The sequence below is a fragment of the Hypomesus nipponensis genome, chromosome 9 (assembly GCF_054491055.1).
Source record: "Hypomesus nipponensis isolate SF chromosome 9, ASM5449105v1, whole genome shotgun sequence".
NCBI lineage: Eukaryota > Metazoa > Chordata > Actinopteri > Osmeriformes > Osmeridae > Hypomesus > Hypomesus nipponensis.
Genome location: NC_140369.1, coordinates 17,845,501 through 17,869,165, shown reverse-complemented (window position 1 = coordinate 17,869,165; position 23,665 = coordinate 17,845,501). Strand labels below are relative to the sequence as shown.

At 46.9% G+C, this 23,665-nt stretch overlaps 1 protein-coding gene across 2 annotated transcripts; it reads left to right on the top strand.

Annotated features, from left to right (window-relative positions):
• Positions 1 to 3,694: 3,694 nt before the first annotated feature.
• slc38a3b (solute carrier family 38 member 3b) lies at positions 3,695 to 22,696 on the top strand. Of its 2 annotated transcripts, XM_084704615.1 has the most exons (17): positions 3,695 to 3,914; positions 9,645 to 9,828; positions 10,260 to 10,280; positions 10,441 to 10,525; positions 10,679 to 10,794; positions 12,982 to 13,055; positions 13,181 to 13,273; positions 13,922 to 14,003; positions 16,219 to 16,301; positions 16,831 to 16,889; positions 17,249 to 17,425; positions 17,589 to 17,668; positions 17,778 to 17,878; positions 18,306 to 18,430; positions 18,728 to 18,872; positions 19,405 to 19,508; positions 19,640 to 22,696. In XM_084704615.1, the coding sequence occupies exons 2-17, from the start codon at positions 9,725 to 9,727 to the stop codon at positions 19,742 to 19,744; spliced, it is 1,554 nt and encodes a 517-aa protein (XP_084560741.1). In that variant the 5' UTR covers positions 3,695 to 3,914; positions 9,645 to 9,724; the 3' UTR covers positions 19,745 to 22,696. The 2 variants fall into 2 exon arrangements, with proteins under 2 accessions (XP_084560741.1, XP_084560742.1); XM_084704616.1 differs by lacking the exon at positions 10,260 to 10,280.
• Positions 22,697 to 23,665: the final 969 nt, after the last annotated feature.

Genomic DNA, 23,665 nt, shown 5'->3' with positions numbered 1-23,665 from the left:
TGTTCTTCTGGATTTGTGGGATTGAGGTCTGTTTTTGTGCATGTTGGTATGTGTGGGGAGATGTATGGAAATACATGTTCCATTGGATTTCTAAGTCTGAGGAGAAATCCTTTCTCACAGGTGGGCTTCATCCGATGATGGGGCTCACAAGTGGTTGTGGTACTTCTTCCCCCCCTGGGATTAAACTCCACAGATACAAATGTTCCAAAGCTGTGATAACCATACCTACTGTACATTACATAACTGTAACTGATCCGACTCATGTGGTGAGCCGCATCTCTGTGTAATCATTGTTCTATTATCATTGGTCCCCTGTCCACATATGTTCAGTTCCTGGGAGTATTACAGGAATCAGACATCCAGCTCCAGACATCCCATGTGGGGATTCTTTTTCTATCTGCCTTCTCAACCTTTTTCTACTTTCAAGATATCAGGCAATGCCTTATTTATCCAAACAAACTGAGTGAAATTGAAAAAGCCTGGGCTCAGGTCAAGTTCTCCTCCTGGAGGTCTGAAGCAGGTTTGGTCCTGGGCGTGGGGGACACCAGCTCCTTATGAGGGAGCAGGAGGTAGGAGCATCCTGGAGCGCCTTGGACAAAGAGCTTCTCTGTTCACGGTTTTGGTTCACACAGGGGACCAGAATACCACTGGACCAAGCAGGGAGCGTCTGTTTACCTAGGGATCCAGAGGTTGGGTAAGCCAGAGTTTGGTTACAGGTCTCCCAACATCCCACAATGCACCTCCCATGGCTCTCGGAAAGCTCTAGTTTCCTCTGGTTCGCTGTTCTCGGCAACCCAGTACTGTTGGAAGATGTCTCCCGGGCCCACCTGTGAACCCAAAACCATCTGTGAACTCAGCAACTCAGAGTGCATGGTTCTGATCAGGAGTTGTTGAGGTGCTGTCCTCAAATAAGAGCCATGCACATATCTCATTGGGCTCATCTAATCTCAAACTGTGCTTCACCTCATGTTTGGGGTTTGAGTGCCAAGTTGTTATCATTGATTAATGCATGTAAGCCCATCTCATGAAACTGTCTATTGTACTCTTTAAATTGGCCTAACAGATGTCCACTGTATTCTCTCAGGCATTGCAGCCTGATCAGACCTGCTTCACCAAGCTTCCAGCAGCAGGCAGGAAGGTAGGACTGGTGCCTGGACCTGGCATCTCATGGTAGACAAACACATCCCTCCCTCTCTGCGTGATGGTTCCTCCCCCCGCTGGCACTTCAGGGCTTTGATATGTCTCTCCTGTTGAGATTGGGCCAACAGAGACTCAGGGAGGGGGTATTAATTATAGACTTGTTCCCACTCTGAGACATTTAAATCCCTTTAGCCATTCTTTATCCCCCTGTTCTTTGAAATGTTTTCAAGGCAACCCTTTCACTAAATACACCTTACGCATGAACTCTGGGTGAGGAGAAATTAATTTTCCCAAGATCCTTTTTTGGTTTTCTGGGTATTGGGGAGGTCAGACTAAAACTGTAAATAAGTCATTTTGTGCCTGCATATTACTTCAATTAAAGTTTATATTTTGATATGTCAAATCACAATTAGTTACTTGCATGAATACACAACATGTATTGTATAAGACGACATTTTGGGCACAGTCAAATTCAGTTGATTGACAAAATTGTTGAAAAATAGTTACAATAATGCTGTGTTGGTGACGCTCCGAAATATTTTCTAAAGGGGTTGAAGTTAAGAAATACAAACAAATCCTTAGTTGTTCAATCAGTTCAGAAAATACTGCTTGAAGACATCTAATTGCTGATCATGTAATAAACAATACAATAAATAAGAAACTATCTTTTTCAAAAGTACAAACTGGCAATGGATCAGATTGTCATTGCATGTCTGTGTGTATGTCACAAGCCACCAGTTTTCCATTGGTTGCTACAGTGGAGGTGGTTTTGAACTACATTTGCATGAGACATGATGTGGTCTGAGACCTTTCGACGCCAATATCCCACTTGGACTTGAATGTCCTCTTGGTCTAATGGTGACCTGATGGGTCACACACGACAGTAGTGTAAATATGTCTCAATGACTTCTGAAGCTTCTCTCCACTACTGCATACCCCTTGTCTGCAGTAGTTGAAATGAGGGTAGTGGATATTGTTGGGTTGATGGTCAAACTAGTGTGCTTAACCTAGATAGTGCATCTATCTACGTATATGTGAGGACTCCTGGAACAGCAAACAGTATGTGGTGAGTAAACATAGTGACTCTGGAGATAACATGAAAGAACTGTTGTACAGTGAAGAGTGACGTATTGAGTAAGTGAGTTTTTTAAGTAAACAATGTGCACATGCTCATCCTTATGGCACAAGAGTCAGTTGGACGCTTGTAACCATTTTATGGCGTAATCTTCCACTGCGTATCCTCTGGAATCCATTGATTCATATCAATATAGACATTATAGTACTAATATGTGAGAACATCTGTTCTAATTCGGCCACTTTAACAAGGCAGTGGACAGTGGTACCTCGTCAGTTTCTGTGTACTAGAAGGTTACGTCTTCTGCTACAAAGTCCTGTTGGCTTCACAACAGGGTAACCCATCTTGGAGAACTTTTTTGTTGTCGATCACAGAAAGGTCAGTGGTACTATATGTCTCTGTAACAGCCTGAGACTCTCACCGCGCTGTATTTGTTGTGGACTGGCACAGTGCACATAATAAGGCCAGCCACTAAATCAGGGCTGGGCCTCACCTGGGCCACAGGGTTTCTTCACCCCATGAGAATCCTCCTAGCAACTTCTCTTTGGTGACCAGATCAGAAAAAGGAAAGACAAATCCATCTTCCCCATTGTACCTCACAAAGCCTGTCAGACACCAAAAAAAGAGAGAAAAACTTCCTGTCAAATGATTGCCGTTATGTGAAGTGGATGATGTCACGATACTGGTTGTCCTTTCCCCCGGCTTGTTGCCCTGGAGCTCTCAGAGACTTGCTCTGATTGCACAGAGGACTTGGTGGTAATACACACGACACACACACAGTCACACATATGCACAAACCGTGTGAAAATTCCCAAACTCATACGAATGAAGGTGGAAACCAAAAGGAGCGAGCATGAGCCAGTGCAGTGCCACTGTCACCCCAGCCTGCTGTGGAACCATTCAATTAAACCAATTAGTGAAGGGGGAGGTGCAGCAACCCCATGCATCTGTCAGATCCAATACTGACCTCCCCACCTTCATATAGAAGGGAAAGAGCTCCAGACAAACTATTGTTCCCGCAGAGCGCTCTGTGGCAGCTACAGCAATACGCATTCCCCAGGCCCCACACTCTCCTGACAAAGGCCTGGATGTCAAATGTCCAAAGGACTAGTACCCTTTGTTTAAAGTGTTGACAGGCTGAAGAGTTTAGGCATAAACATATATCTTATACATAAATGATAGAAGACTAAAATGATGGAAGACTAAACAAGTGTTAGTCGTTCCTATATGCAAGTGTGGTTTTAGGAACCGTTAAACCCCCATTTATGGTTCGTGAATAGTTCTGTTTTTGTGGAATCCAACAACTACTAAAGAACATTTGCCCAGTGCTAAAGAGAGAAATAAAGCTTCACTAAAAGGGAGGGGAAATTGACTACGGTAGAGAAAACTGCCTGGTGCCTGTTGCCTAACTCTTTTTCCGCCACGCGCAAAGAAAGTAGTGTTAACGAATAGGACAGTAAGCTCGAAGGAGGCGGAACCAATACGACCCCCATAGCTCAGTAAGAGCCCGTTTACAAATGCCGTCCATTTCTCATTCGACAAAATTTAACCGAGAGGGAAATAGAGAGCGCGCATTATCCAAAAGCTTTAATTTAAGATAAACCTCAGGTTTAACAGAAAGAGAATAACTTCATATTTTGGGGGGTATTATTGATCTACGGAATTGATTTCAAACAAGAACGTCACGACTCTACAATTGGTAAGATTGTGTTCTTTAGTCAACAATGGACATTTTCACATCAGTAGATTATAGAAAGACTATGTGCTTACCAAGTTTATCCATATTTATTGTTTTTATTTTTATGTGTTAGAATAGATGAGGTGAGTAAACTCGATAAATAATACGTACCCACCACACATCGATGTAGCCTAAATGGGAAAAACTTTAATGTATATATATATATGTATTATAACATGAATGAATAATTGGTTAGTAAGGAGTATTGAGTACATTCCTTGTGTATCTTTAAAATATATTGTTGTCGAAGAAAGTGTATCCTTCTGCAGTGAGTAGCCTAAGAAGCGCAAATGTCACCATGTGCCTTAAGGAGTCAATCGTCAGATTGTTTCATTGTTTGTGACGTGTTATTCTTAGGGTTAGTGTGTCTCTTATACTCAAATTATCGTTTGTCTGAACACTTTTGTTGGCTTTGAATTCAACAATGTCGTTGATTAAGCAGATGACGAGACCTTAAAAATAAATAGCGTGGATATTTAAACGTGGTTTTGGTAGGCTACACTTGCCTATAGAGATCAGTAGCCTATTTTGTTCGAATACAATCCCACCTCGTTTTTGAGTTGATCACTTTTTCAAAATCTTGTGCGAATACAAATGGTATATTAGCCTATTTTTATCCATGCAGTCAAAGAGGAAGAACTCTTAGCTTTTTGTCTTTCAGCTTTTTGTAATGTGAGCTGAAAGCCATGTGGAATGTGACGATGAACAAGGGGCGGGTAAACAGGATACGTCTACCTTATCCTAGAGAACCTCGCTGCCACAAATATGACATAAAACAAATAATGTAAATAATTCCAAAGATCCCAACCTGGAAACTTTACAACTAAAATCCCCGTCACACATACCAATTAACCTTAGTTTATCAACAATTTGGAAACTGATAGCATGGTAAATTATGTAGTACACTGTTGTGTTACCAATTTGTTATGCACCCCGCTCATGCAATTGTAAAACATGTGTTGTACATTTTCCACCCCAACATCAGAATCAGCACTACTGAATGTGTAGCAATGGTGATTGTGAAGTCAAAACTCATAGTCGACCCTGTATAATGGTCACCAAATCACCTGTTCCTCTTCTCACGTTAGCGACCGTACCATCTGTGCCATGTCCTGCTCGTCTGTCCAGCAGCTGAGCCTGCATGTGAACCCTAGGACGCATGTGCACCAGAACGCTATCCATCAGAATCCCAGCTGGGAAAGGCAGGGCCTCTTGGCTTAAATTAATGTAATTCATATTAAAGAATATATTTTAGTTATTCAATTATTCCTTTGCTCCTTCTTAGCTCCTACAGACTCATATGTCATGTATGTACTGTTTTAGTGTGTCTGTTGGATAGGAGATGTATTTGCACTGGTCTTTAGCGCTTGCGGCAGAATGGCCCGTGATGTGAGACGCAGGAGGTAGACCATGCTTTTGACTTTGGCCCCTATCTAAACACTTATAGCACCTGAGCAGGAGGAGAGGGGCCGGTGGACGCGCAGGGTTCACGAGGGCAGATAAGCAGGCAGATAAGCAGGGTTATTGACCCCCGCTAGGACATGGGACTGTGCTGCTGAATGGTCGACCAGCCAGTGAGCTTCTGAGAATTGGATTGGAAAGCTGGGTGATGGGCCTGTCCTGACTGGATGGGAAGGAGCCAGCTGCGCTCCCCTATCAGCGTCAAGAGCCCTGTGAATAGCTCTGTGTGAGCCAGCCCAGCAGAGTTGTCAAACGCAAGAGCTATTATTACCATCGCCATTACTGTGACCCTCGGTGAAGTTGGACCTGACCTTGCCATGTGACATTATGTAGTGATGTTGAAGTCACGGGACAGTCACCTGGCTTTGTTGATGTCTTTCTGTCATTGTGATTGTCTCCGACACTAACCTGTTGAATGGAAAATATCCTACACGTCTACGACCGAGAACGAAAGATACCTCGTCATTTTAATGAAAGTGATGGATACCTACGCTCCAAGACGACAACAGAAACATGCCGTAGTGGAGGCTCGGCCCTGGTGGAAGGCGATCGTCTCTGACGCGCTGAATGTGCGTCAGTGGATTCTGTTTTTCTGCCATGACATTGGCATAGATACAGGGCATAAAACTATGTGACTCAGACCTTGGCAGAGACCCCACATGTCAGCCCCACAGCCGACCTGTCCTAGGCTCCGACCCAATGTCGCGTTCCAAGTTTCAACTGAAGTCAAGCGCCGAGCTGTTAGTGCTGCCCCCTGTGGCCAACAAGGACTTTACAAGACACCCTTTTCTTAGAACAGAGTGGCGTTCTACCTTGATGCGAGTCGCCCTTCAGGCTGTTAACTGATCTGGGCATAAGTGAGGCCTACTGTGCAGATCAGGGTGTGATTCCTTGGTTTCTTCTTCTTTGCTCAGTAACAAGGCAAAAGATTGTTTTCAGTACTTTCATGATTTGGGTGCCTGGCCGTGAAAATGCACTGTGTAATTGGTGTAACAAATGTGTGCCTCTACTAGGCGTGCTTGTTTGGTTTGTATTTGTGATTGGAATGGTGGTCGTTGTGCTTTCTGCTTGTCTAGTTGGATCTACTCTGACACGGGAAGATGAGTGGATGTCTGGTTGTGTTGCTTGGTTCTTCTTCTCCTTCTTCAGCCTACCTGACATACTCAGCTTGTGGAACACAGCACACCGAAGGTGCGAGTCGTCGGCGTGTCGTCACCGTCTCTAAAGGCCTCTAGTCTGGTGGGCGCTTGACTCCAAATGATTTGTGTATCCTTGTAATCGAGGGGAACCTCTGTCCTTCAGACAATCAACTTTACGTTCCCGTGATGTGGGCTCCTGAGTGGACCGCTGCTGCCCTTGTGGACCCACACAGAACCCCCCCACACACGGAGCGAGACGCCAGGAGTCTCTTCAGTGGGCTTGAGATCATTTCCCTATGCTCATTCCTACAGCCCGTTTGTCAACATGTTAGAAGGTGGAGGGGTGTGGTCCTGGCATGGCTTGGGATCGTGTGCCCCTCTGCCTCCCGAGGGGGCTGAGAATGGTGAGGAGCTGGCGGTGCCAGGCTCTCGGGCCAGGGCCCTCGTGTCTGCCGTCTCTGACACACCACAGCACAGGCATCTCCTCATCTACCCATCAACCCAGCTGCCTTCCATGCCAATACTGTCTCCTCTCAGTGTATTAGGACCCCCCCCCCCCCACAAGAAAGTGTCAGGGTCTGGAATGAGCCCCCCTTCGGAGGCGGATGCAGGGTATATGGTGTGGTATTTCAGGATGTAAGGACACGGATATGGACGAGGGAACCGAAGCAGCTGGCTGAACCCTGAACGTATCCTGTAGCCCACAGGGACAGCCCAATACTGGTTTGTCACCACGATGAGGACAAGAGTAAGGTGCACATATCTAGGGGTTGGTGGAGCCTTTCATTGGACTGAGCTATTAAACTCATTGTGAACTTGAACTTACCACGCTGGCAGCCTTGGTCTAACGTTAGGCCCTGCTAACAGCTGCAAGGCTGTCTTTGTCTTCCGTCAATACTGAGTAATTGTGTTTACTCGGGTGGAATAGCTACCCATGGTCACCTATAGTGACCACCACTCCTGTCTGACTCACCCAGCATAGCAACAATCTACTGTCGGTGACGTTAATTGTCAACTGTTGTCTCACTCCCAGGCTCTAAGACGCTTCTGGCATCTAGTCTGCAAATGACAGAATGACATATGCTGCAGTTAAGGGACCATAGTGGCAAGTTACATGGAGACATATACACTCACATGTCTGTGGTGGAAGTAGTAATAGTTATAGACAGATATTACCTGCGTACTTATAGGGGGCAGAAAGTGAAAGACATGGACAGGTTGTACTGCCAACTCTATTAATACACGACGCACTCAATGCTTTCACGTATGCTCAGATTTAACTCCAGTGCTCCAGTTGTGGCGCGGCTTATCTGGACTTTTGGGAACTATTCACAACTCTACGTAACACATTCTTACATTGGATCAAAGAAAGGCTTTCATATAATAGTCATAAAATGTAGGGACACACTTGTGTCGAAACTGGCTTACAGGCTGCAAACTCGTGAATTGTGCGTGTTCACATAAGAGCACATTTCGCAGTGGGTTGTTAAGTCTATTGCTTCTGTCTGTTAAGATCATGTTAAAGTCCATACAAGGTTTGTCCTGGAAAATGAACTGAAGACATATGCAAATATTTGCTTTGGGTCTGACTTCTGACATCTGTATCCAGAGGGCAGAGAATGGGAGAGGGAGGAGGGAACAGGAACCAGATCTTGAGACAGGAAATGCACAATTAATATGCATAGGAAATTGTCTAGAAGATATCCGACCCCTTTGACACGGGTGTAGATTTGGAATGATTAGGTGGGTACAAAAACAGTATTATTTCCATGTCCTTAGGCTAAGATTTAGGGTTACGTATAATTATCCTTTCGATTGATTTGCGTGTCAAGAGATGAGTTATCATTTCTGGTCTGAAGGGGACGGAAAGACAGCTCAACTTCAGACAATGATTAAACGACAGCATTCCCATACGAACACATTATTTCGGACTGTTCCTCGATTCAAGTAGATGCCGCTCCAGCTGATGTACCGTTCGTCATTTGTCCCTCTCTCCATCACTTTGCCAGTCTGTTTCCTGATGGGCCTCCATCACGCATCACGGACCCTGAAGTGATCTCCCACACGTCCTGTCAGAAGTGTGGTTGGCCCATGACCTGCGTTTCCACCCAAGGCCATAGATAGAGTGGCAAGGCCAAATATACAAATATATAAATACACTCTGCTGGCTCACCTCACGTGTAATAACCTTAGACAGGGCTGCTCGACTTGCCATCGAAGCCCAGTGGTCCAGTCAGTCAGGCGATCCTGCAACACAGACACAAATGGGGAAATATAGTATAGAGATAGCTGCAACATTGTAACATCCATTCAAGATAACTGACTATTGTTCCCCATGGACCTCATTTAGAGTCAATGTGGTTCAATCTGTTAAGCTAGGACTGGTATTGATATGTTGACGACCCACTCGGACATCTGAGAAAGTCGTTAACGGTCCCGATAGCTCCGTTTTCTCATGCTAATCACATTCCAGTGTGACTCTTGGCAGTGGAAAGGGGGGCTCTGTCGAGCTCTCTCCCCAAGAGCGAGGCGGGCTGCAGCAACAGATGATGCGCTCGGGGGTCCACTCGGGGAGACAAAAGGGCTCCTGTTTGACCCGCACTCTACCCGGAAGCAGCTCACAAAACCGGCCCATTGTCAGGGGACGTCCGCAGGCTCTGAGCTCACCCCCTGCTGATTGGAAACGGGATGTATCCGTGTCCCTGACGCCGTGTCGTTCGGCGGCGGCCGCTCGTCGTCCAGATGAGGGGCCTCATGATCGTAATGGGGTTTCACAGTCACGCGTTTGGTCGTTGTGTGTGTGTGCGCGCGAGTGTTCAGAGTGTGTGAGACCGACAGTGTCAGCGCACGGGGGCCGGAGCAGAGACCATGAGAACAGAGCATGTGACATCCCGGTGTGAAACGCCATCGGTCAACAGTGTCGATGTGCAGCTCATAAAAGACCTTGACCCTTGACCCCATGTGGCTGTCGGCGGGTTTGCGTTAGCTATTGTCGCCGTTCTGGAAAATCAATAGTTAGTCATGCGGCGAACACAGTCCGCGTGAAGGACCCAACGTTTATTTTCAGTCTCCCCCTATCTGCTTGCTCCAGGTATCCAAGTGACAGGAGAGGAACACACCCTTTGAACGCACACAACCCTTAACCGTTCAGGGCCAACTGCTGCGTGGAGCATGGAGTGCGCCCAATCAGAGATGAGCATCCTTCCCAATGGGAAAGGTCATGACCTGGGGGATGACATGTGCGTGCCGATGAAGACTATGCCCGAGGAAGATACGTGAGTACTTTCTTCTTCCTTGGAGTCTTTGTGTGATGTAGCGATCCTCCGAGGCTTGTACCCTGGACTCTGGTCATTAACACAGCTTGCGGTGTCTAGTCTGTGTTATGCTAGGAGATTGTGCCATGGGAATGAGTCCAAGTACATGGCTTGCTATTGGTCAGTGTCGACACAATAATGTAAAGGCAGAGTGTTTACACGCAAATATACCATGAAAGACAGCTGCGCTTATCTCTGTATGTCTCTTTTGCATGTGTGCTGTGTTGAGTTGTCCCTGTGTGTTAAGTGTTTACCAGTTATGAGGAGCAGTGAATGGTGTTTGTTTGCGAGCCATTTGCTGATGTCCTGAGATAGCTGTTGTTTCTAAGTGCATGTTTGCCTTGTTTTTGTGCTGCCTGCCATCAACCTGGACCCTGTGTTGTGTCGTACAGAAATGGTACTACAAATGTCAGGTATGTTCATATAGTTGATACTGAATCTTTTGACTTGTTTTACTGACCATTTGATATTACTACCCCATAAACATTCTCGAGTGATGCTTGAACTGTTTACATTGGATTTTGTCTGAGTTGTGTTACGTTATTAACCAAGAGCTTTTCGTGTCCCCTCTAGATTCGACGAGGGAGATGGAATCATTGCAGAGAGTGAGGAGTTTCTGCCCAATGGAAATGGGAAGAAGCCAGCCCGCTTCACTGACGTGAGTTTGACCGACTCTCCTCATAATGTACCAACATACATTGTGCCGTAGGTCTGCATTGACCGTTCAAGAACGACAATACATGTTTTTACATAGTGACTTTTGACATGTTAATGTTTTTTTTTTAAAGACTTTTGTGTTTCTTTTTTTCAGTTTGAGGGTAAGACCTCTTTTGGCATGTCTGTGTTCAACCTGGGGAATGCCATCATGGGCAGTGGGATCCTGGGACTGGCCTATGCCATGGCTAATACTGGCATCCTCCTCTTCCTGTAAGTCACTCAGTCATGTGACGGTCTGTCTATGTCTACTCTGGCACATACACAAGTCTAAATATTTAATTCACAGTTGAGAGACACCGAGAACAGTTGACATGTGCTGACTCCCCAGTTCAGACTGAATCCACTGTTCATGACTCAGTTGGTGGTACACACAGCAGGTCCATTGATAGTGATATAAGCCCTGTTAGCTCAGGAGTGATAGCTTTTACATATGAACAGGACCTGGAGACGAGCATGGCTACAGTGAATGGGGTGGGGGGGGGGGTGGGGGGGGGCTGGTGGGTTGAAAATAGACACACACAACCTTCACTGTAGATTTATGAGCTTTGAGGAATGCTATCGCCCCGACGAGGGTGGGCTCTGCAGTGGGGTGACCGAGGGATGGGGTGGTGCTGCGTGTTACTGGGTTCAGTCTGTCCCTGGTCCCCGCCCTGCTGAACACACACAGGACCCAGAAAGGCCACAGCCTAGAATAGCCCCGCCTACATCTTCCCATGGCCAGGCCCCCTGTGTGGAGGGTTCTATGACCATCCCCCCCCCCCCTCAGCTCCTTTCTCCGTGACCCTGGTTGTCCCTCCGACCCAGGCTGGTTTGTTTAGCTGCAGACTGCTAGAGGCTGGGGCTGTGTCTGGGGGGTGGGGCTGAGGCTGGACCCAGGGCAGGGGCTGTGGCCATGGCTGAGGACGAGGATTGGACAGTTTCAGCTCCAGTGCTGAGAACTGCCCTCCTGATCTCTGAGTCCTGATCCAGTGACAGCCATTCCAAGGATTCTTGCATGCGTTTCATCTAAAGATAGAGCATAGAATCTTCCACTCAACGCTCTTCCACCTGCAGCACATACAAGACCACCGTGCGATCGCCATGAGAAACGTCTATCTGGAATGGCGCCATGACAGCTCTGTACAAGACTTCCCACAACTACAGTTGAACCAGCTGTGAGCTTTCAATAACCCCCATCTCCTCACAATCTTTGTAGTTTGTAGTCTTTACGGTTCAGTTCCCATCTGCAGGGTCGGAGGTCGTCCCGACGTCCTTGTCATGGAGCTACTGGTCCGACAGGGTGCATGATTGACACAGCTCACCCTTTCTCCACGGAGTCAGACGGAATGTTCCACTGTACGATGGGATGTGTCAGCCCCGGTGGGCGGAGAGCAGTAGAGAAATCCCACACCTGGTTTGACACTAGAGGAGAGGGGGAGCTGTGCTGTGCGGGTGTGCTCTGAGTGTCCTGGTGCCCTGGTGGTGGAGCAGGGCTCATGTGAGCTCTTAGCAGAATTCCCAGGCGTGACCTCCGCTTGCCGTGTCTCGTGCTGGGGTCACGAGTGTAGCTCCGCATCCCCATGAGGCCTTGCTGTGGCCTGAAGTGAGCTGGCCCTGGAAAGTATGGGAAAGGTGCCGGGGTTAGGACCCACCTTTGACCCTGTAGGAATGCTGAACATTGAGTACTGGCCTACGTTACCCAGGGGTCAGTGTTGCTGTGAGTGACCCGGGGCCCTGTGGTCTAGTTGGCAAGGCAGCGCGAGGAGAAAGAGGGTGTGGGAAATGCTCCATTTATCCATGAGTAGGCTTACTGACCTTCAGAACTGAGACAGAGTTCAACAGGGTTCTCTCCCCGTTTAGAAATGAGCTGTGTAATCCATGAATCGCCTCTCATTTTCCCTTGCTAAACATTTTTCTTTGTGGGCATGAGGTTACGACATCCGTGTGAAGAAGCTGAGAAAGCTCTCGCTGTGAGCTTTGTTTCAGCTCTGAGATCACATGGCCTGTCGTGGGACAGGGATTGGTGTGTGATCCGAGCAGTGTTCAAACTTGTTAAGACAAGGATCTTGATAAGACAATAATCACCTTATGATAGTTACACTGCTTTGGTGACATTGGCCTCTTAGAGTTGATCCGTCGGGGGTGGATATGTGGAACGTGGATATATCTGTCGGTGCTATCTCTCCTCCGGTTGGTCCTCCTTAGAAGGACCAGATGCCTTTTACAACATGAGTCTGCACTCCATGTTTGTGTGGTCCCCTGGGTTAGTGCTAGAATCGGTCGAGTGTTTGTGGAGAGGGAGGTTGGGGTGATGAGATGTGTGGGAGTGGGAGAGGCGGTAGCGGGAGGAAGGCGTAGGAGGGTTCTGCAGTCAAACGTCGAATCGAAAATGGCTTCTCTCGGTTTCTCTTCTCCCAGGTTTCTTCTGACTGCTGTGGCAGCCCTGTCCTGTTACTCCATCCACCTGCTGCTGAAATCCTCCGGCATTGTGGGTATGTTAGCCTCAGCAACGCAGGAATCCGGCCAAATAGATGAGAAAAATCTCATCTCAAATCCTCTCTTACATAATACCATTGCTACGATATCGTCCTTAATGCCAATGTTTTTCTGTTACTAGGGATACGAGCCTACGAGGAGCTGGGATTCAGGGCCTTTGGAACACCGGGGAAAATGGCCGCCGGTATCGCCATCACACTGCAGAACATCGGAGGTGAGCTGGTCTGTGCTGGGGAAGCCTCTTCTTTCCTCAGCCTGCTGTAGCCATGCCACAGGGATGGTTGACCTTAACCTACCCTAACACGAGTCCTCATGCTCATAGTCGATGCTCTGGATTAGAGCCGATGCTTTCATACTGGTTTGTACACCTCACGTCTCTGTCGGTGAGCGTGAGATAGGCCGGCCAGTCGCTAAACAGCTGCTGGTGACGGTATAGGCTCCTTCGGACTCTTCCTCTGCGCTCAGTTGAAAGTGGAGCTTTCCGGGCTTCTCTCTCACTGACTTCTGCTGCAGAGAACGACTGGCATGGTAGCATGCCAGGTGGACCTCTGGAACACACACTGGCAGGAACCAAGGGGCAGCTTCAAATCAGGGCAGGGACGAGGCACACCTAGGTCTTAACACACGCACGCTCACTTAGAATGTGTGTAATGCCATTATTCAAGGGATTACAATTGAGTGTATTGAACCCATTGTTATGAAATTCTTTTCCTTGGCAAGGTATGAACTTTCAAAACGCTCGGAAGGTTTTTCAAATGTTCGGAAGTGTGTTGTGTTTACTAAAGGCGTCACCGGTAGGTGTAACAAGTGTTGTATTTGATCACTGATTGTAGCTCACAGTCTGTGTCTCTGCCCTCCACAGCCATGTCCAGCTACCTGTACATTGTCAAGTCTGAGTTTCCATTGGTCTTACAGACCTTCCTGAAGGAGGATCCTACCGCTGAGTAAGTACTCTCATTGGTCCCCGCTATAACTCAATCAGGTTTCCTCCCCAGGTAAGGAAGAGTGCCAAGCCCCTCCCTGTGTCCATGTGACTACTGCCTGCTGGAGCCAAACATGACAGCCCGCCTGGCTGTGGTTGGGATGTCTGTTGAGGTTTGGCTCGAGAGCGGCGGGTAGGCTCGTCCCAGACTCACGACCACCCGATTGGTCAACGAGATGGGTGTGACACAGGCAGGACCTGTCATTGGTCAGGATAGACAGCATGTGTGCGTTTCAGGAATGCTTGTGTCCATTTTTTCTCCTACTCCAGGTTGTTGTAACAACCACTCCAAACAGCAGTGCTGTGATAGCAGTGGTATGACAGACGCCCTGGAGACCTGGGCAAGCTGGACAGAATTCCTGCCATAGGATAGGATATATTTGATATATATCAAATATATCAAATCTGTTGATCATTGGCTGGACTTTCTGTCCTGTCCCAAAGTCTCAAGTTTGTCCTCTGTCCGAGTGTTTATTTTTCGTACAAGCCCATGCAAAGGCCATATCATGTGTTCCAGATGTATCTTTTTCTACCTGTACGCAGCTTCTTGATGTGGTGGGTCTTGAGAGTTCGGAAACATGAAAGCATGTTGACCGAGGGAAAGGGAAGTGATCAGAGTATTGACGTGCGTGCACGCATGTGCGCTCCTCAGGTGACAGGGACGGGCTGATTGGTTGCCATGTGGTGAAGGTCACACACAAGAACAAGTTGGCCCGACCCCAAACAGACTCCCCCCCTCCAGAATCTCCCCCTCTCCGGGTGTTTTAAGGCCAGTGACGTCTGTTAGAGAAGGAAGGATTGAGTTGGGGGTGGCGTGGTGTGTTTATGACTCTTTAAATAGACCAGGACCAACAGTGATTCATGTCGCGCGGCTGGTGGCAGGATTAGGGCCCTTTCACTCAAACTGTGAACAGACAGGGGGAACAGGTCTGGAAGGGAGGCGTCAGAGGAATGCACAACAATATAGCGATGAAGAGAGAGGGCCGACAGGAAGGTTGAGAGAAGGTTAGGTTGTTGGAGCGGTATGGGGGATGACCCAGAGCAGGTCTTGAATAAAGTGACCGGTAAGTGACCCGGTCACCAAAGGTTCCTAGCATGTCATAACCGAGGATTCTTGTGACTCTCTCTGGTGTTGAGGAAGTCTTTAAAGGTTTTATGAACACACAGACACACGCACGCACATACACACGGCTGTGCTCATAGTGCCGTGCCCTGTGTAATGCCTCGTAGTTTATGTAGTTTAGAATAACAGGCTTAGCAGCTTAACTATGTGGAAGCGGCTCTGAAAGGTAGTTGACACCCTGGCTTTAGGAGACAATGAGCTTCACAAGGCCTCTGTTGTAAGTACTTTAGACTTATGCCTGACCACGATAGTGGTCACGGCCGTGCCCCTGATAATGTTTTGTTGAGGACCCCGGTTATCCTTGCCCCTGTGTTCCGTCTGTCTCCATGGGTGTGCGTTTCAATCCTGGTCTTGTCTCTCTCCTGGCCCTCTGCACCTCCTGTGTCTTGTTCCAGTCACCCAGCTGTTGTCTATTTGGGACCTGGCCCAGACTTGCCCTCGCATGCACTCCCCTCCAGCTGTACAGACCCTGGAAGAGGAAAGTATGTTTGCGCGTGGGCAGAGGGCCATCAGCGGGTGTCTGGGTTGGTGTGGGGCGAGGGAGGAGACGCTTGGTACTTGACGGTGTCTGGGTTTGGAAAGGGTTAGGGGAGGGGCGGTTGGGTGAAAAGGGGGCCGCCGGCGGGGCTGGTTGGTACTTGGGGGTGTTTTAGTTGGCGTGGGGCGAGGGGAAGGATGCTTGGGACTCAAGGGTGTTTGGGTTGGTGTGGGAGATCTGTGGACAGTGAGAGCTGGCAGATAGCTGCCAGCAGGAGGGAGGGGCGCGTGGGAAAGGGGTGTTAGATCACTCAGCAACGAGCTCAGCGTGCTGACACTCAACCTTCGTTATGCCTCCCTTACAGGGACTGTAAACTGTCACACAAGTCACCAGGCTTCTATAAGTGCTGGTCTTTATTCGGTACGGAAAGAGAGACCTTTTCCCCACTTTTAGTGAAGTGGTTTCTAATTCTACAGTTATCAGAGAGACTACTTTAATCCTGACACTCAAAGTGATCATTTAGCCTGTTATTATTTGTTTAATAACCTCTCTCCCCCCCTTGTGCTCCCTCTCTAGTCTGTGGTACCTGAATGGTAACTACCTGGTGGTCTTGGTCTCCATCAGCATCATTCTTCCTCTTGCCCTGATGAAACAACTCGGTGGGTATATACCTGGTTACCTTCCCTCCTCTGCCCATGTTACCGGCCTTAGGGCCAATCAAGGGTCCTGTAAACACTACAGTCACCTGCCAGAGCAGCCAATGAGCTCCTCCTACTTCTACCCCTCCCCCCCCCCACACACACACACACACAAACACACACCCTAATCCAACCCACAGTCTAAATGATTCCATGCTGTGGAAATGCCGGGTGCCCAATTTGTTCCTTGGGTTCTTCATAGAGCCTTGAGGCGTGTTGTGGGTCCAGAGACTTAACACAGCTGAGACCACTGACACACAAGCACCACCACACACCCTCTCTCTCTCTCTCTCTCTCTCTCTCTCTCTCTCTCTCTCTCTCTCTCTCTCTCTCTCTCTCTCTCTCTCTCTCTCTCTCTCTCTCTCTCTCTCTCTCTCTCTCTCTCTCTCTCTCTCTCTCTCTCTCTCTCTCTCTCTCTCTCTCTCTCTCTCTCTGAAGAGAGCATGTCACTGGTGCAGCTGTCATACTGACTGTGTCCTCCTCCCTCCAGGTTACCTTGGCTACACCAGTGGTTTCTCACTCAGCTGCATGGTGTTCTTCCTCAGCGCTGTAAGTCGCCTGATTGCCACTCCACAGCTCCAGCACGTGGTTGTTTAGACTCACTGAGGGGAGGTCTATTTCAGGGTGCACAGCGAGTCTCTTCAGGCTCTGCATTTTGGCTGTGCGTGACGGGACTAAAATATCTGAGCAGCTTAGAATTCACAGAGGACAAAAGACCGAAAAGTGTCGAAACGCATTCAGATCTGTCAAAGTCGGCTCAGCGATTTTTCCCCCTTCTTGCCCTCGATGTAGTCCTGTCTTCTCCTCTCTCTTGTCCTTCTCTACCGCCCGCCACCAATTGACTCTGCTCACCTTAATGTGTGTCCCCTACCTGTGTCCCATTCCCCCCCTCCCCCATCTCCCTGCAGGTCATCTTTAAAAAGTTCCAGATCCCCTGTCCCTTTGAGGAGTTTGCGGGCAACCACACCGCTCACCTCCACCTCAACGACTCAGCCGACGCCCACGGCCTCGGCTACCACAACGGCCTGGTCCACGAGGTGGACGACGCCCACTGCGGCCCGCGCATGTTCACCATCAACTCCCAGGTAGGCCCCGGCGGGGGGAGGGGGGGGGGGGGTGGAAGAACCACCGTAGAGCCACAGGCGACGTCATGGTCCCGAGGATGCTCGGCGTAGGGGGAGCGTGAGAGCCCGGTGTACACGTGGAACCGTCAGAGAACAACTCGAATGTGTTTGTGTGTTGGCACAGACGGCGTACACCATCCCCATCCTGGCCTTTGCTTTCGTGTGCCACCCCGAGGTCCTGCCTATCTACACGGAGCTGCGCAAGTGAGTCCGCCCTGCCCTGCACCACGCTACGCCCTCCTATGTCCCAGTCTCAGCTGGCGTGCTGTGTGGCTTTACTGACCCGTCCCTCTTCCCTGCTGTGCCCCTGCAGCCCCACTCAGAAGAGAATGCAGCACGTGTCCAACATCTCCATCCTGGTCATGTACACCATGTACTTTCTGGCTGCTCTGTTTGGCTACCTGACCTTCTACGGTGAGACCTTTAACCCCCTGAACCTTTTTTCTCGCGGGGGTTCTGTTTACATGTGCGTCTGGCGGTTACATCCTGCCGTCGGGCCAGAAATGAATAAATGAGGGTCACATTTGTGCTGTCGATGCAATCATCTCTCTCTCTCTCTCTCTCTCTCTCTCTCTCTCTCTCTCTCTCTCTCTCTTGTGTGTCTGTGTACTGCTGTGGTGGTAATGGTTTTAGGGTGGGGAATAACTACTCCCCCTGGTGCGCTTCATTACGACAGGTGGATTCCTCGAGTCTCAGAGGGGAGCTGAGCTCCCCCCTGTGGTCATTCTAGGAAAAACAAGCGTGGAAACGGGCAACGATACGACGCGGTGTTACCGGAATGGAAGTCTTATCCGTTGTAAGGCAGATGTGGTCTGACCTCTGACCCCTTGTGTGTCTACAGAGAAGGTGGAGCCGGAGCTTCTGCACACCTACAGTAGGATCGACCCCTACGACACTCTGATGCTGTGCGTGCGGTTGGCCGTCCTCACCGCCGTCACCCTGACCGTCCCTATTGTCCTCTTCCCGGTAAGTGACAATCACAGCACGCACAGGGCTTGTTTTCCAAACGCTGGGAGGAAACGCCGGCAGGCAGTACGTTTACATTGTAGTCATTTAGCAGACACCACAGCGACTTACAGTAGTACAGGGACATTCCCCCGAGGCAAGTAGGGTGAAGTGCCTTGCCCAAGGACACAACGTCATTTTTGGCAGAGCCTGGAATCGAACCGGCAACCTTCTGATTACTAGCCCGATTCCCTAACCGCTCACCCGCCCGACGACCCAGTCTTGTAATGTGCTGCCCTGACGCCCTTCCCTGCTCAGGTACGCAGGGCCATCCAGCATATGCTGTTCCCCAACAAGACCTTCAACTGGCTGCGTCACATCGCCATCGCCGTCATCCTGCTCTCCATGATCAACATGCTGGTCATTTTCGCCCCCAACATCCTGGGGATCTTTGGGATCATTGGTGAGTACGGCCCTTCCCCTATGGATGAGAAGGAGATCCCAGAGCTGACTAAGTTGGGTGTCGAACCATGAAGACGTTTTGCACCAGTAGTAGCAGATGTTGTTCCAGTGCACGTTTCAATGAATATGTGTACCTGTTTGGAAATGGTTGAATATTACTAGAAACATGGGAGGTCGTTGTTATCCTTTTCTAGCTGTTTAGTGCGTGTGTCGTCGACCTTGCCTCAAAAGCAAAATAAACCACATTTGACCACCGGTTGTTTAAATAGTGATAAAAGGAAGACCTTCGTCAATGTTTGTGTTGATCTATTTGAGGGGACAGGGATCAATGTGGTGGAGGTGAGGGTTCAGGGACCTCACTTAAACACCCACCCACACAGTCCAACTGAGGAGACTGGCCTTGGTCTGTTCTGTCACATGAAACGTTGTTTACACTATATGTACAGCACCCCTTTCATATTAACGTGGTTGTCAAGGCTGTGTAGCCTTGCCCCCTTTTCACTCATGCCTTCCCTCCCCCCTCTTCCTCTCAGGTGCTACATCTGCCCCCTGCCTCATCTTCATCTTCCCAGCTGTCTTCTACATCCGCATCGTACCCAAGGACCGGGAACCCATGAACTCCACTCCTAAGATAGTGGTGAGCTCCAACAACTTATTGTCCTAGTTATTTCAGTGACCTAGTATCCTCCCTACGTGAGCACCACTTGCCATTAGAATTCCTGTTCTGGAATACTCTGTGATTTGGCTGTTCTCTGTCTCTTCTCTTAGGCTGCTTGCTTTGCCGGCCTGGGCGTCCTCTTCATGACAATGAGTTTGAGCTTCATCATCATTGATTGGACAACAGGGAGCAGCAATGCAGGGGGTGGCCACTAGATGGCGCTGTGTGTGTTTGTGGGTGGGGTTAGGGAATGGGTGAAAAGTTTGGGGATGGAAAGTTCATGATTTCATAAGGGTGTATAGTAATGGATGTGTGATCCACTCATAAGTGGGAGGGGGGGGGGGGGTGCAAAGGCAGGAAGGGGCGGGCTCCAGGACCTACCTTGATCTTGCCCAACAAATGGCTCAAGCCCAGACATATTTTGATCACATTCACCGTACGTACTTGAATACAGTGAAGTGGTTGCTAACGACAAAGACATGATTCATAATCAGGAGTAAACAGGGTATTTTTTTTCTTCTTCAAATCAATATCTATGAGTGGGACAGCGCCTCAGACTGACCATCATAGACATCAGCCGAGCTTTTCACTTTCCATCCCTCCCATCCCCCCCCCCCCCCCCCCCCCACAGAGTTTATTTATCTCTTCCAACCCCCAGGTGACTGTCTGACCTCCTGGTGAGTTACCCACTGCTAGTACTGTACCGAAGCACAGTTAGATTTTATACTGGAAGGAGAACGGGAGGGCCAAAAAACGACACCCAGTTAGGGAAGTCAGCCAAATGTTTTTTTTGTGTGTGCAGAACCACTATGGATTATTCTATTCGCTATTCATTGGTGTTCTGCACACGAGTGGTATCACTGGACAGAGAAGGGTTCAAGAAAGGCAGGTTGGAGTGTTCTAACCTTCTGGTGTTTGTCGTACTCACCGTGTGACACGGGAGTTTTCAGCTATTCTGATTGGCTGTTTATTTCCAATGTTTGCATAGGAACGCAATGTATATCTCTGTTGATTATGTGCCAAAGGAACGTATATGGTGGTAGGTGTTGGTCAAGGCTAAGGTCCCCAATGCATGTGGTATGGAACTCTAGATTTGCAGTGTGTACCACACACATATCGTGAAACTGAAATGTATATTTATTTAACTATATCAATGTTTTTTGTTGTAATTTCACAATGTGGGCTATTGGAGAACGGAACAGAGTATTTAACTATGATCAGGTGTCTGTAGATGCACGGTCTGCTCTTATGTGATTTCTATGATATGTGACAGTCTACACTGCTTTGAAGCTTAGAGGGCGCAGAGTTTAAAACAGACTTTATTTACAAGGGTGGGCAGTGCATCCTAAGATTCTTAGCACGGTATACATAAGGGTAATTACTAGGTTTCTACTGTCCGTTTATTAGGACACATTTCACAATAAATATGAACCACACAAAACCCATAGAAGCTTACAAAATGAATTATAAGTATTTAAGTATTCCTACATGCATAACAATTGCTGCAATGAATTCAAATATAGTAATGCAATGTAAATAAGGGCACGTACAATGTTGCCCGATGTATTTTATACGTCTGACATCTTTCGATTGAGGTGAGACCTTGTGAACCCCAATCATGACCAAAGGAGATAGGAGGCACCCTCTTTCTGACTGGTCATGGTTCTGTGGGTGAAGAGGTCTCGCTCTCAAGGTCTCAACCAAGATCGGCTGCTCAGGAGGTATTCTTGTCTAGGCCGAAACCAAAACATGGTGTTTTGCTTTGGGCAACCTTTTAGCGATGTCTTGCTTCCCCTTATGAAGTCCATGCGCCAACACAGCATACGGTGGCAGTAGTACAAAATAGAAATTCAACGTTATGATTCGGTGGTGTCTCCAGGTTGTTTTCACTTTCGCATTGCCACACTATTTGAGAGATGTGTTTTGTGATCTGTTGAAGTAAGTTGCTGGTTCTGTCTTGGTGGTCTCTTGATCTTGTGGTTGAACAGTCGTGCGGGGAAGCAGCCCTTTCTAGTAATTGGCTCAATGAACCGTCATTGATGTCAATGCTCCATCAACTAAAATACCTGTGACAATATGACTTGGGCTTATATGTCTGGTGCCGTATTATATAAACAGTGTGGTTTTATAAATCCAGGTTTTGAAAAATTGAGGAAATGGTAAATGATTTGTAGAAGAAGGTTAATTAAAGTATTGTATTGTTCTGCCTAGCTCTCCATGCTATAACTCTACTATTTGTATTATTCTACAAGCTATCAGCATTATCATTACTCAATACTTACATGAAGAGATGTCAGTTTGGTTAACTCTGACCCCAGTCCTTGAAGTGACTACATGTTTAGACTGCAAAATATATATATATATATATATATATATATATATATATATATATATATATATATATATATATATATATATATATATATATATATATATATATATATATATATATATATATATATATATATATATATTGAAAAGCACAAGATCATTTCCCGAGAGGTTGGTCTCCAGTTAAGAGTTTAACAATATTCAATACAAAGGTTCATCCACAAAATGATGGTTGTATGTTTGTTGTAATTTCATTTCTTACCTCAAATATTTCTTTAGCCAAGAATAATTTTTTATACACTACAGGGGAAATTGTGTTCTGTGTATTCATTCACTTATCATTTAAAGTATGTTTATTTTACTTATCCATGACTAAACTAAATTGTTTTTTAATGTACCTAGCTCAATCTTGTTTTTTAAACTGGTCATCATGCCAAGGTACTGGGGGATAAAACATTGACAGATGCCTCTTTACAAAGATATCTACTTACCTGTTTCTCTTGGAAATACCGTCAACTTAAGATGAAGCACATCAGTTATACCAAGAGCCATTGTTCCAACTGCAAGCCTGGATTCACATATTACTTAAACTGATTCATACCTATTAATATTTTGTTATATTTCTTGTTATACCATTGTGATTTATTTTCAAGAAAATTAAAAGACTAGGGTGAATAACAAGTTATGTATCAATTTTTGGGCTTATAAGGTGGCTTATATAAATAATGTATATAAATGTAAACCCTTTATATTCATGATGCATATCTAGCTTGTATAGTGTAAATAGCAGCGATCGTTTTAGTTTGACAATAAAACAAATGTAGATGTTTTTACAATTGTGTCTCTCATCTTCTATCTTTGGCTTTGTATTATGCTTTTTTCTGCTAAATGCTTATAATTTCTCCTTCAAATGTTCAGGTTTTCTGTTACTGTTAAGTTGCAACTGTGTAGCACCTCTAAGTATACATCTAAACAGACCAGTTTGAGTCAGGTGATTACCACAAACACACACTAAGTACAAATGAATGTGCGGTAAAGCAAACACACACATGATCTTTATGACCTGCACTACTCTCTTTTTTCTAATGTGCAGATAACCTGCAGGTTATGTTGACCTAGATCCAGTGTGGAATCTATTAACACCCGAACATGGAGAAGGCGGTCTTACAGTTCATATGGGGAAAATTGAATTTTCCAATCATTTTTTGTCTAAATGAAAACCGATTCAGCATGTGTGAAATTATTATTTAATAACGTATGCTATGGATATTTATTTTCATTCACGAATTACACAGTAACCCGTAGTCCCTATTTTATTTTTTGCAACGTACATAGAGGGTTCTTCAATTGATCTTGTAGGGCGAGATTCGTTTCTCCATCACACGAGGGCGCAATTAATACGCTTTACAATTTCTGGGAAGATAACAACCTGCAGTGCTCATCGACAGTTCAACGTGACGATTACTTGGCATTGAACAGTGTACTTTTATCTTGAAAATATACTTTACATTCCAGTATAACATAATATATGTTATTATTGTTGTGAACATAGTGCTTCTATTTACTATCTATTCTATTTATTACATAACATTTTCCTAACATTATTTCCTCCCTGTGTAGGATACAATTCCAAATAATTTCCATTAACAACATAAGCCTTTATGATGAGTGTATTTTTTTAGTGTGTGTTCTCTGTTGCTTGATATTCTCACCTTGACCCATCCCAATTTCTAAAAAGCAGATGGGCATGGCGATTGTGTTATAGGCTGAATCTGAGCCTGGAATCTGCCTCTATGAGTCTTGGT